Source organism: Carassius auratus, chromosome 5 (genome assembly GCF_003368295.1).
Source record: "Carassius auratus strain Wakin chromosome 5, ASM336829v1, whole genome shotgun sequence".
Lineage (NCBI taxonomy): Eukaryota > Metazoa > Chordata > Actinopteri > Cypriniformes > Cyprinidae > Carassius > Carassius auratus.
Genome location: NC_039247.1, coordinates 30518392 through 30530990, shown reverse-complemented (window position 1 = coordinate 30530990; position 12599 = coordinate 30518392). Strand labels below are relative to the sequence as shown.

Below are 12599 nucleotides of genomic sequence, written 5' to 3'. Positions count from 1 at the left end.
AGTGAGAGGAGCAGGAGCAGTGAGAGGAGCAGGAGCAGTGAGAGGAGCAAGAGCAGTGAGAGGAGCAGTGAGAGGAGCAGTGAGAGAAGCAGGAGCAGTGAGAGGAGCAGTGAGAGGAGCAGTGAGAGGAGCAGTGAGAGGAGCAGTGAGAGGAGCAGGAGCAGTGAGAGGAGCAAGAGCAGTGAGAGGAGCAGTGAGAGGAGCAGGAGCAGTGAGTGGAGCAGGAGCAGTGAGAGATGCAGTGAGAGGAGCAGTGAGAGGAGCAGGAGCAGTGAGAGGAGCAAGAGCAGTGAGAGGAGCAGTGAGAGGAGCAGGAGCAGTGAGTGGAGCAGGAGCAGTGAGAGATGCAGTGAGAGGAGCAGTGAGAGGAGCAGTGAGAGGAGCAGGAGCAGTGAGAGGAGCAGTGAGAGGAGCAGGAGCAGTGAGAGGAGCAGGAGCAGTGAGATGAGCAGTGAGAGGAGCAGGAGCAGTGAGAGGAGCAGTGAGAGGAGCAGGAGCAGTGAGAGGAGCAGGAGCAGTGAGATGAGCAGTGAGAGGAGCAGTGAGAGGAGCAGGAGCAGTGAGTGGAGCAGGAGCAGTGAGAGATGCAGTGAGAGGAGCAGTGAGAGGAGCAGTGAGAGGAGCAGGAGCAGTGAGAGGAGCAGTGAGAGGAGCAGTGAGAGGAGCAGTGAGAGGAGCAGTGAGAGATGCAGTGAGAGGAGCAGTGAGAGGAGCAGGAGCAGTGAGAGGAGCAGGAGCAGTGAGAGGAGCAGGAGCAGTGAGAGGAGCAGTGAGAGGAGCAGTGAGAGGAGCAGGAGCAGTGAGAGGAGCAGTGAGAGGAGCAGGAGCAGTGAGAGGAGCAGTGAGAGGATCAGTGAGAGGAGCAGGAGCAGTGAGAGGAGCAGGAGCAGTGAGAGGAGCAGTGAGAGGAGCAGTGAGAGGAGCAGGAGCAGTGAGAGGAGCAGGAGCAGTGAGAGGAGCAGGAGCAGTGAGAGGAGCAGTGAGAGGAGCAGTGAGAGGAGCAGTGAGAGATTGTTTTTATTTTACCCCCCCCCCCCCCCTTTTTATTCTGGCCTTTTTGCTGTTGTTGTTTTTTTGTTCAGAATGCTCTTATGTGTTTTATGGATATTTTGTTCACTGTAAGCAATACTGTCAAACCTTTTCTGTTCTATCATACTGTGTTTCTACTGTACCTCCTGCAGTAAACAGTAAAGGAAAAAAATAGCTTTTTACTGGAATGCTTGAATGTGAACATTACTGTACATTTGGACATGCAGTTCCTAACCAAGAAATTTAGTGTAAAACAGTGAATTGCATGTTCTGCATGCAAATATCTGTAAAACTGAGACTGAAAAGTCTATGCAGTTTTTGTAATGTCAACAATAGCCAGTATTTTGAAACCTGGTGTACTTTGATTGACTGCATGTACCTTTTGAGGTGAAAACAAGTGTTATTCTTTGACAGAATAATTTAATTTTGAGTCAGATTTCCAGTGTTTTGGTAAAGTTGGTGTGTGCAGATAAAGATGTGTTCTATTTTGAAATGAAGATTTAGTATATATTTAACAAAATGTGTTTTTGAGAAGGAAATTATCCATTTGGCCAATTGTGTTTTGTAGGTGTGAGTCTGTGTTAAGAGTTTAGAAAAAGTATCTGAAGTATGGTTAAGCGCTTGTTAGCGATTGAAAAAAACTGTAATATCGGCAAACGAAAGGTGTGCTGAAAATGACTCCTTTTGTTTGAAGTTTACTGCTTATCATAAGAGAGGAGGCTGTGGGAAGAGAAATGTTGGGCGAGCATCTAAAGAGAGTTTTGTTTTACTGAAATGAGATGAGAGCAAGAGCGATTCTATATGAATAGGACCCTGTGACTCCAGACTGAACTAGATTCTGGCCAGACATGTGGAATGCAGTCATGAAAACTGAATTTACAGAGCAACTATTGGATGAATATCCCGATGTGGATGTGGATGAATAATCAAACGAAGGGCTGTGTAATGAGCTAAATCACATGAGAATGGATTTTAAAGATGAAGTCTATTTTTTTTTTCTGTGTGAGTGACGCTTGAGGTGGTTTCGGCATCCGCACTATATGAGGACACAGAGAACCTCTCTTAGAGTCACTTCACCAGCATTTCACTTGACAAAAACGATCAGCATATCAAATACACACAGAAACGAAATTCTTCATGAAAACCCATCAAAATAAAAGTTAGGCTTAACTTTAAGAAACTTTGACATATTATTACAATATAATGGCATGTACAAATTCTTAAAATAATAAGAAAAAATAATATTGTCAATAATAAATGTATTGGATTTTTTAAGTAAAATCACACAAATTTTAAAAATTAATAATAAATTATTTCTCAATTGTTGTGTAGCACTTTGTTTGCCAAAAATAAAAATTGTGAATTTTATTTTTATTACATTTTAAGAGATTAATAAAGTTGTTAATGTTTTTGATTGCATTTATTAAGATAAATAAAATAAAATATGTTTTATGATTTAATCCTAATTAAATCATAAATAATATTTTACCTTAATAAATGCAATCAAAAACATTAACAACTTCATTGATTAGGATTAAATATTAAATATTAAATATATATATATATATATATATATATATATATATGAATAAATCAATTAAGTTCTATGAATTATGCTTTTATAAAAAAATTTATTAAACCATTACAATGGAATCCAGAAAAATTCTAATAGATTTCATAGAGCTCTAAAAAGTATTTAACAACAACAAAAACACTTACAATAAATTGTTCTTATTTTGTATGAGTGATTCATGATTTAAATGAATTGACATGTTACTACTAAAATTGATTACTAAAACTGAATTAAAGCATTTAAATTGCATTGTAGCAATCTAGAAAAAAAAAATCTGAAAAAAAAAAAAAAAGATAAAATGCCATATATGGCCCTATATGATCTGAAGGATAAACTTCAACATCTGGTTCCACAAACCTCAGAAACTTAATTAAACTTAATTAACTTAAAAACCTTGACTTCCAGAAATGGTGTAAAGCCAAATCAGATCGGAGCTTGCTGTTGAAGGGAAGGATTTCTGCATGTGTGTGAGCAATAAACACATCTGAGAGTATGAATACTTACGAGGGACACAAGAGCCAAACTTGTCTGGGAACTCCGACAGCAGGTCATCATTCACTCTGTCCTTCACCGGGCCCAGAATAATGATGGGCCTCGCGTAGTGCACTAAACAGGGTGCGACACATGAGAGACACTATATGAGTACAGAGACTAAAAGACAAAGCAAATGACGGAAGTGAAGAGAAAGAACAGCAAACATATGACAGACAAAAATTAAATACCTCAACCCTAGTGAGCTGCCTGCAAAAACACATTTTTAGACATCACTCTCCCCACATGAAAACTAATGAGCTTTTTCAGACATGTTCAGTGCTGAAATAAACAGTAGTTAAATCTAAAAAGATCTGGTTTCACACTAAGACTTAACACAGTACTGTGTGTAGACGTACAGTATGAGCTTTTTCTTCCATTTAGGACGCTGCATACACAGACCGTAGAAAGCAAGGCATCTCACTAGGGTTGGATCAGAGCCAGTGCATGCAGTGAATGACACAACATATGAAGACTCAGTCGATTTATCCCACCTTCCACTTGTGCAACTGTCTCGTAACTCCGTACGGGCTCTTCCCTTCCTGAAAGAAACAAATACACATGCATCAGTCTCTGTTTGAGCAACAATAAAACTGTGTCAGTATTCAAAAAGATGTTTGTAACTCACCCAGAGAACCTGTACTGTCTCGACTTCGGTCCTGTCAAAAGGAAATGTAGGGGACAACACTTAATAAATTGTTTTCTGCATCAGTTTAGATGTAAGTATAGATGTATATATAGTATTTAAATGTTTTAGCAGGGATCTTACCCTTTCTTTCGACTTCAACCGCGTCCACTCTTTTCTCTCAACCCTGGAAGAGAGATTCATCTGAATTATACGAGAATGACACGAGATTTCTAACTAAACAACAGCAGGAGGAGCACGGAGTTCACTAGGAATGAACTGTGCTGTTGTTTATTACGACTCACAAATGTAACTATGCAAATGAGGAAACAGCGCAAACACTCATCATCTGGCGTACTTTACCAAGACTGTACAGCTGATAAGATGTGTGATATTGCTCAACTATAAAATATATTAAAAAAATAAGACAAAACGCTTTTTTCCCCCTAAATCTTACAGTTGGAGGGTATACTGATTGCATTCTAATAGGCTACATCACGCAGTGAATGAATAATGTCAGTTGGATAATGTCAGTTCATGCATTGTTAAAACAGCAGTTATGACACTGAAAACTGGAGGAATGATGCTGAAAATACAGCGGAGCATCACAGGTCAATAATTTAGGGCACACTTCATGTCCAAGTGAAAATTATCATCTGGGGTAAATACATAATTTAAACTCTATTGACAGAATACGAAATGTTACAATATAATTGTGACTGCCTCAGATTATAAAAAAATAAATTACACCACTATTCAAAAGGTTGGGGTCGTTGGATTTTTAATGTTTTGAAACAATCTGCTCATCAAGGCTGCATTTATCTGATCACAAATACAATAAATGTAATATTGGGAACTATTATTACAATTTAAAATAAATGTTAGGTATTTTATTATATCTTAAAATGTAATTCATTTCTTAATCATATAATTTAGGGTACATTTCATATCAGGATTTTTTTTTAACAATATGATTCCTGAATAAAACTACTATTGGTTTATGTTTATATATTTCATCATTTTATATTATCTGCTCATTGCCAATCTTATTCATATAGCATATAATGATATTAAAAAATCTGAATACATACTTATAATTCTAAGTATACAAATTTAAATCTGAATATGTAGATGTAAATCTGAACATATCATGTAAATTGTGAATATATGGTTTTGTCTGAATATATTAAAGTAAACCTGCATATATAGGAGTAAATCTAAATGTATATTGTTATAAAGCTGAATATATAAATGTAAGTTGAGAATATATAGAAGTAAATCTGAAATATATAGTTATAATTCTGAATATATTAATATACATTTTAAATATATAGATATAAATTTGAATATATAAATGTAAATTGTGAATAAATAGAAGTGTATCTGAATATATACTGTAGTTATTAGTTATATAGGTATTAACATTTGTTAATCATTATTTTGAAATCAAAACTTGATCACTAATAGATTTTTAGATGTCAGGTTTTTTTTTAACAAACTTTGCATAAAGATAATTCTCAACTATTTTATAACAGAATGATTTGATATACAATTTTTCTTTATGCAAAATGTGCGTAAAATGGCCACAAACAGGTTTTCTCATTATATATAATGTATTCATAAACTAAATCTAATTTGCATATTAATGTGGTTTTAACGTGTAATGAAAAAAGAAGTTTAATAATGGGAGAAATAATTGACAAGATTTACATAATAATAAATAATGTTTCATAGGAATATTGAAATATAATTTCTTTCCCTGTTCATCTGTTGTGTCTCCTAAAATGCGTAATAAACATACTTTTAGTGGCGTTGTCCTCATTTGAGGACATGTTTGGAGTCAACGTCCTGTTTCGAACATTTTCCTGAGATGTTGACTTACGACACACCATTTAAAAATTAATCAGATTTAAATGATAATTACTCCGGGATATTGGTTTGTTTGAACTCAGAGGGAGTGTCAGCCACATTAAAAAAAGTTAACAGCTTAAGTCATCTCTGGATTAATGCTTATTAGAGATGCGAACCGTTTAAAACGATTCAGTTCGATTTGGTGAACTGTTTAAAAAAGATCCGGTTACATCAAGTGATTCATTTGCGAACCGGATATTACAATCAACTGTCAGATTTCCATAAGAGTGTCACTAAATTAATATCAGACATTTCTGAAGACCAAGGAGAGGAAGTGGTCATGTGAAACATTAAGTGTCTCTGAATGTGCTCTGTACAGACATCCAGATTTAAATTGTGGCATGGATAGAAATTCACTAGAATAGAACGAGAGCGAGTTTAAAGCTAAAAACGCCTCTTTCAAGCTTTCTGAATATTATTTCACACACACACACACACACACACACACACACACATATTTCCGGATACATCGTGGTAAGAAATCATGCCTCCCAAACAATCTAAGACTGCACCTTCTGAGGATGATTCAGTCGTTACAATGAGTGTACTTTCTCAATTAATGGATCAACAGAGAGAATTTTACAGAGAGATGCTTCATCAACAACAAGACAACTTCAAGAGCTTTGTTCAGTTGGTAGTAGATGGAACAAACAAAAGATTGGATGGAGTGATCAGAGATGTTCAAGATATAAAAACTAGTTTGGAATTCACACAACATAAAGTGGATGGATTGATGACTGGTTATAAGGATGTTGAAATAAAAATAAAGCAGTTTGAAAAGGATATTGTCAAGTCAAAGGAGGAACTAGACGGATTCTTTGTCAAACTGGATTATGTGGAAAATCAGATGAAGAGGACAAACATCATTGTGGATGGGATCTCTGATGAAAAAGATGAAAGCTGGATGAAATCAGAGGTGAAAGTTCGTGATATCCTTTCAAGTAAATTGGGGCTAGATGACTCCGAAATGGAAATCGAGCGAGCTCACAGGATCGGACAGTATCAAGAAGGGGGTAAGCCCAGAAAAGTTGTTGTTAAACTTCTACGTTTGAAAGATAAACAGACTATCATGTCATCAGCCAAGAGGTTAAAAGGCACAAACATTTTTATAAATGAAGACTTTTCTGAGGCTCTTCAGTTGAGAAGGAGGGAACTCCTTCCAAAATTAAGAGCTGCCCGGGACAGAGGTGAAAGAGCCTTCCTGAAATATGACAAGTTAGTCATCTTGTCCAGAACTGGAAATACTCAAACATAATTGCAATGCATTTTTAGAATGATTGTGTAATTATTATCTTACATTTTTGTTTGCTGTTTTGTTAGGAAGCAAGACAAGTTTATGGCATCTCTTTTAACAAAATTGTCAAAGAAAGGATTAATTATTGCACATTTAAATATATGTAGCCTCAAGAACAAAATTCATGAGGTGATGAGAATATGCACTGAAGATAATATTCAAGTTTTAGCATTGTCAGAAACACATTTAGATATGGCTATGAGTAATTCTGAGCTTATGATTAATGGTTTTAAATTGTATAGGAAAGACCGGGATAAATATGGTGGTGGAGTAGCCTTTTATATTAGAGAACATTTTGGTGTGTTGTTAAGGGAAGACTTAATGAACAGTTATATTGAAGACATATGGGTAGAGATTTCTGTTCCACACTGTAAACCAATTTTAGCTGGTTGTTGTTATCGGCCTCCTAGTGCTAATGTGCAGTATTTGGATAGAATATGTGAAAGTATGAACAGGGTCACAGATGAAAATAAGGCCATATTTTTATTGGGTGATTTTAATATTGATTGGATGGCTAAAAACTGCTCATTAACAAAAAAGTTAAAATCTATGGCTGATACTTGTAATCTCACACAAATGATTATCCAACCAACAAGAATTGTTATGAAGGCAAACAAGGTTAGTACTTCTAGCTGCATTGACCTTATATTTACCAATGTCCAGGAATTGTGTTCAAAGGCAGTATCAGTGGCAGTTGGCTGTAGTGATCACAATTTTGATCGCATTAACTAAAAAGACAAAAATTCCCAAATCAGGAGCCAGGATTTTATTATCTAGGTCATATAAAAGATTCAATCAAGATCTGTTTATTAATGAAGTTCAGAGTGTGCAGTGGACTGAAGTGTGTCAAGAAAAAGATGTTAATAAAGCCTTAAATATTTTTATGGATATAATAAATAAGATAATTGATAAATACGCCCCACTTAGAAAAAGATCAGTAAAAACTAAAAATGCTCCTTGGCTCGATGATGAGCTGAAGTGCTTAATGCTGCAAAGAGACAAGGCAAAGGAGGTAGTACAGAAATTAGGAAGTGACTACAATAAAAAATTCTATTGTAAGTTAAGAAATAGGGTTTCTAAATTAAATCATATTAAAAAAAGGGAATATTATAAGCAAAAAATTAGGTCTGCAGCTGGTGATTCCAAGAAAATATGGAAAACACTGAATGAAATAATGTGTAGGAAGACAAATAATTATCAAGGGTGTGTGGAAAATGAAGGTCAGTTTATTACTAAACCATTAGAGATAGCTAATTATTTTAACACCTTTTTTAACGATAAGGTGAACAATTTAAGATCTAGCATGTATGGCAATGATGTTCAATCAGCCTGTAGTCCTATTTCTAAAATAATGAAAAATAAATTATGCAGTTTTAATTTTAGGTCTGTTGATCAAACTACTGTAGAAGAGATGTTGCTTTCAATTCCAGATGATAAACCTTGTGGAGCTGATCAGTTAGATGGAAAATTGCTAAAAATGGTAGCTAGACAGCTTTCTCAACCGATCTGTCATATTTATAATAGGTGTTTGATTGGTGGCAAATATCCAAATCTTTGGAAAGAATCTAAAATTATTCCATTACTTAAAAAGGGAAAAACAGACTTTTTAGGTTCTAATTGCAGACCAATTAGCATACTTCCAATTTTGAGTAAGCTTTTAGAGAAGATTACCTTCAAGCAAATTTTACAATATTTTAGTACAAATGGATTACTTGCCAATGCTCAACATGCCTATCGACCAGGACACTCCACAAGTACTGCTCTTATACATATGACAGATGAATGGTTAGCATGTCTAGATAATAAGAAACTGGTTGGTGCTGTTTTAATTGATTTTACAGCAGCCTTTGATGTCATTGACCATGATATTCTTATGGCTAAACTAAAATGTTATGGTTTTTCATTGACAGCCCTTAATTGGATGGGAAGCTATCTTTCTAATAGAAAACAGAGAGTGTTTTATAATGGATCTTTTTCAGATGCTAAAAATACTTATTGTGGTGTTCCACAAGGAAGTTGCTTAGGTCCTTTATTGTTTTCTATTTTTATAAATGATTTACCATATGTTGTTAATAATGCTAATATAGTTATGTATGCAGATGACTCTACAATGTTTTCTGCAGCACATTCTTCAGCTGAACTAAAGAAAAATTTGAGTGATGAGCTTTTAACAATTTCTAAATGGGTTCAAATTAACAAATTAATTTTAAATATAGAAAAAACTAAATGCATAATTTTTAGCCAAAAATACAATATTTCTAGGGCTGCAGATTTGAATTTATTTATTGATGGGACGCCAGTGGAACAAGTAACAGATGTTACTTTGTTGGGCGTGATACTTGACAATACATTGTCCTGGTCCAAACATATAGATCATATAGTAAGCAGCATGGGTAAAGGTATAGCAGTAGCCAGGAAATGTTCTGCATTTATTTCGTCTTTGGTTTTAAAAGATGTGGTGCAGTCAATAGTTTTATCGCATCTTGAGTACTGCCATATAATATGGTCAAGTGCATCAGAAAAGCACTTAAAAAAACTTCAGATTGTTCAGAATAGAGCAGCTAGGTTGGTGCTCCATTATCAATTTCAGGCCAGTGTTGCTGATATGCATAGAAAATTATCATGGCTTTTAGTGAAGGACAAATTACATTTACGAGTGTTGGTATATTTTTATAAGGTAATCAAGTATCACACACCATGTTTTTTCTTTGAAAAGCTTGTATATGTTGGTTTTAGACACGATCATAAAACACGTCAAGTGAGTAAGTCTCAACTGTTTTTACCATGTCCACAATCAAATTTGCTGAAAAAGACTGTATTTTATCGTGGCTCTGCTGCTTGGAATGTTGTTCCTATAAATATACGTAAAAGTAATTCAACACATGTGTTTAAAAGAAATTGTGTAAACATGTTGTTAAAGGTATAGACGTACTTCTGCTTGTGCTGCTACTATTAATATGTATGGGTATAGTTTTGTGATGTGACTGGATTAGCAATTGTATTTTTGTTATTATTTTATTTGTTTGAATGATTTTTTTGTATTGTGCAACTCTGTGGACCCCAGGAAGATTAGCAACCACTTTGTGGAAGCTAATGGGGATCCAAATTAACAATAAACAACAATAAACACACACACACACACACACACACACACACACACACACACCTCCTCTTGCTGGGGATGAAGCCGACCTCCTCCTCGTCCCCCTGTGGGCTGACTCTGCAGGCCTGCCACCACTCCTCATCTCCACAGTCCAAAACATGCAGCACATCTCCAAACCTAAAGCCCACGGCCTGACTCAGGAAGCCACAGTCTGCCGTCTTATCATAGTCAAACAGAGCCCTGCCAAGAGAGGGAGAGGGGTTGAAACGGACGAACATCAAAGGAAAAGCATGCAATTACACACACCTTTTATTTTTGGCCTTGTCTCATTTTTATTCATCGGCTCTGTTCAGATTGCACACTGTGCATTGCTCACTATGTCCAACGGCATGCAATCCCATTGTGTTGCATCTTAAACACTTCAAAACGAGCACTTAAATACTGAGAAAGAGATATTGAATAGTTTCCATCTCATTGTGGAAGTTAAGTCAAGTTAAGTGCAGGGGATTGTGGGATACAGTATATTCAGTGTTCTCTGCTTATATTCTGACCATTTTGGCAAATGTTGTAGGTTATCTGTGAAATTCACCACTGTGGAAAAAGAAGTGCACTTTACTGTGCATTTGTAGTGTACTTTAAATCTTAGTATTTTAAGACACTTTTTAAGATACAACACTCAAGTGTTTCTTAACACACTTAAGTAGACTTAAAAAAGTGTACTTCGTAATATCAGATTTAAGTCATTATGATTTAATCATCTTTTATCAAGAAGGACACTTATTTTGAAGTGTTGACTAACATACTTAAGCACATGTGAAGTACTGTATTACTAATTTAAGGTTAATATATGTTAAATGTACTAAACTGCAAATGCATTATTACAAGTGAGCCATTAAAAATATACTTAAATACATTACATTCAAGCTTCAATAGATAATGCATTGTATCTTGGTATCTTCACTGTATATTTTATTACACCATGAATGATTATCGGTACAATCACTTTAACAATATTGTAAAGACAGTACAAGTAATTATAAAATGACATATAAAGATGCACTTAAGTACTACTTAAGTGAGTCAGAAAAGCACTTTTTATTCAACCAACTGCATTTTAATATAAATTTACACTATAATGAATTTTCATTTAATTGCAGCTAACATCAAATGTAATGTCCGTAAACATCTCTTTCAGTTCACACTTAAGTATTTTCTTTTAAAGCATATTATTTCCCTAATAAGTCCTCTGTTTAAAAGAGTACTGCAGCAAAGGGCTTACAAACCAAAAAGTAGCATATTGCACAGAGTATACATGGCAGTACATGCCAGATGTGTGTCTATGTCAGTGTGTTTACCTGATATAAAATCCTCGTTTAGTGTTACTTCGTAACGTAGTTGTTCCAGAGCCCATACTGCTGTTCATCAACTGCTCTCTGAGATCATGAATTTTAGCTTCAAATCGACTGTACTCTGCACAAACAAGCACAACTCTTATCCAACACTGCATTAGAAATCAACCATTTGTGTCAGTTTGCACAGTGATGTGATGTGTGAGAGTCGAAAATACCTATTCCACATACACAAGAATTAAAAAAAATATATATGTTTTCGAAAGAAGTGCTCACCAAAGCTCCATTCATTTGACTAACTATACAGTAAAAATATGAAAAAAAAAAAATTTAATGTGAAAAAAATTAAGTCAAAAGTGTAATGTATTTCTGTGATGCTCCGCTGTATTTTCAGCGTCATTCCTCCAGTCTTCAGTGTCACATGATCTTCAGAAATCAAAATAAATAATATGATGATTTACTGCTCAAGAAACATTTCTGATTATTATCAATGTTGAAACACAACATTTTTGTTGAGAATGGTGATACATTTTATTCTTCAGGATTCTTTGATGAATAAAAAGTTTGAAAGAACAGCATTTATTTAATATAGAAATATTTTGTAACATTATACATGTATTTACTGTCACTTTTGATTGGATTAAAGCATTCTTTCTAAATAAATCCACATGAAAAAATACTTTAGTAATTTATAGTAAATACTATAGTGTTTTTGAACCATACTATAGTAAAGTACTTGAATTAATTTGTTGTAGTAATTATATAGTTGCTGTGATAATATAACAACTATAGTAATATAAACAAATTACATCTCTGAATAAATATTATAGCACAAAATAACCAAGAAGGAAAAAAAAATTGCAAGAATTAGATGTTTTGTTTCCAGTCAAGACTTGTTCATGCCTTCATCACCAGCAGGGTGGACTATTGTAATGGGCATATCACCCCAGTCCTCAGGTCCTTATACTGGCTTCCAGTTACATTTAGGATTGATTTTAAAGTACTTTTACTCGTTTATAAATAGGGATGCACTGTTTGACCGGCCATAAATCAGAACCAGGTGGATTTTGCTTGAAATACACGATCAGCAAACGGCCAATTTTTGGTCTTTTTTCTGACTATTTTTTCATGACATAGGCTTAATTTGATTTAAAAATCACCTGCTGTAGCACACTGACAAAAAG

The 12599-nt window shown here is 34.9% G+C and overlaps 1 protein-coding gene across 4 annotated transcripts in view; it reads right to left on the bottom strand.

Moving 5' to 3' along the window:
* Positions 1–12599, bottom strand: part of LOC113085558 (disks large homolog 4-like) — a 121816-nt gene that overhangs the window by 5987 nt on the left and 103230 nt on the right. For all 4 annotated transcript variants that reach the window (XM_026255196.1, XM_026255195.1, XM_026255199.1 and 1 more), the window contains 6 exons: positions 11422–11536; positions 10130–10306; positions 3903–3945; positions 3762–3792; positions 3628–3675; positions 3107–3208 (listed from right to left, as the gene is read on the bottom strand). In XM_026255196.1, coding sequence (XP_026110981.1) covers positions 3107–3208; positions 3628–3675; positions 3762–3792; positions 3903–3945; positions 10130–10306; positions 11422–11536 — 516 coding nt within the window. The remainder of the gene's footprint in view (positions 1–3106; positions 3209–3627; positions 3676–3761; positions 3793–3902; positions 3946–10129; positions 10307–11421; positions 11537–12599) is intronic.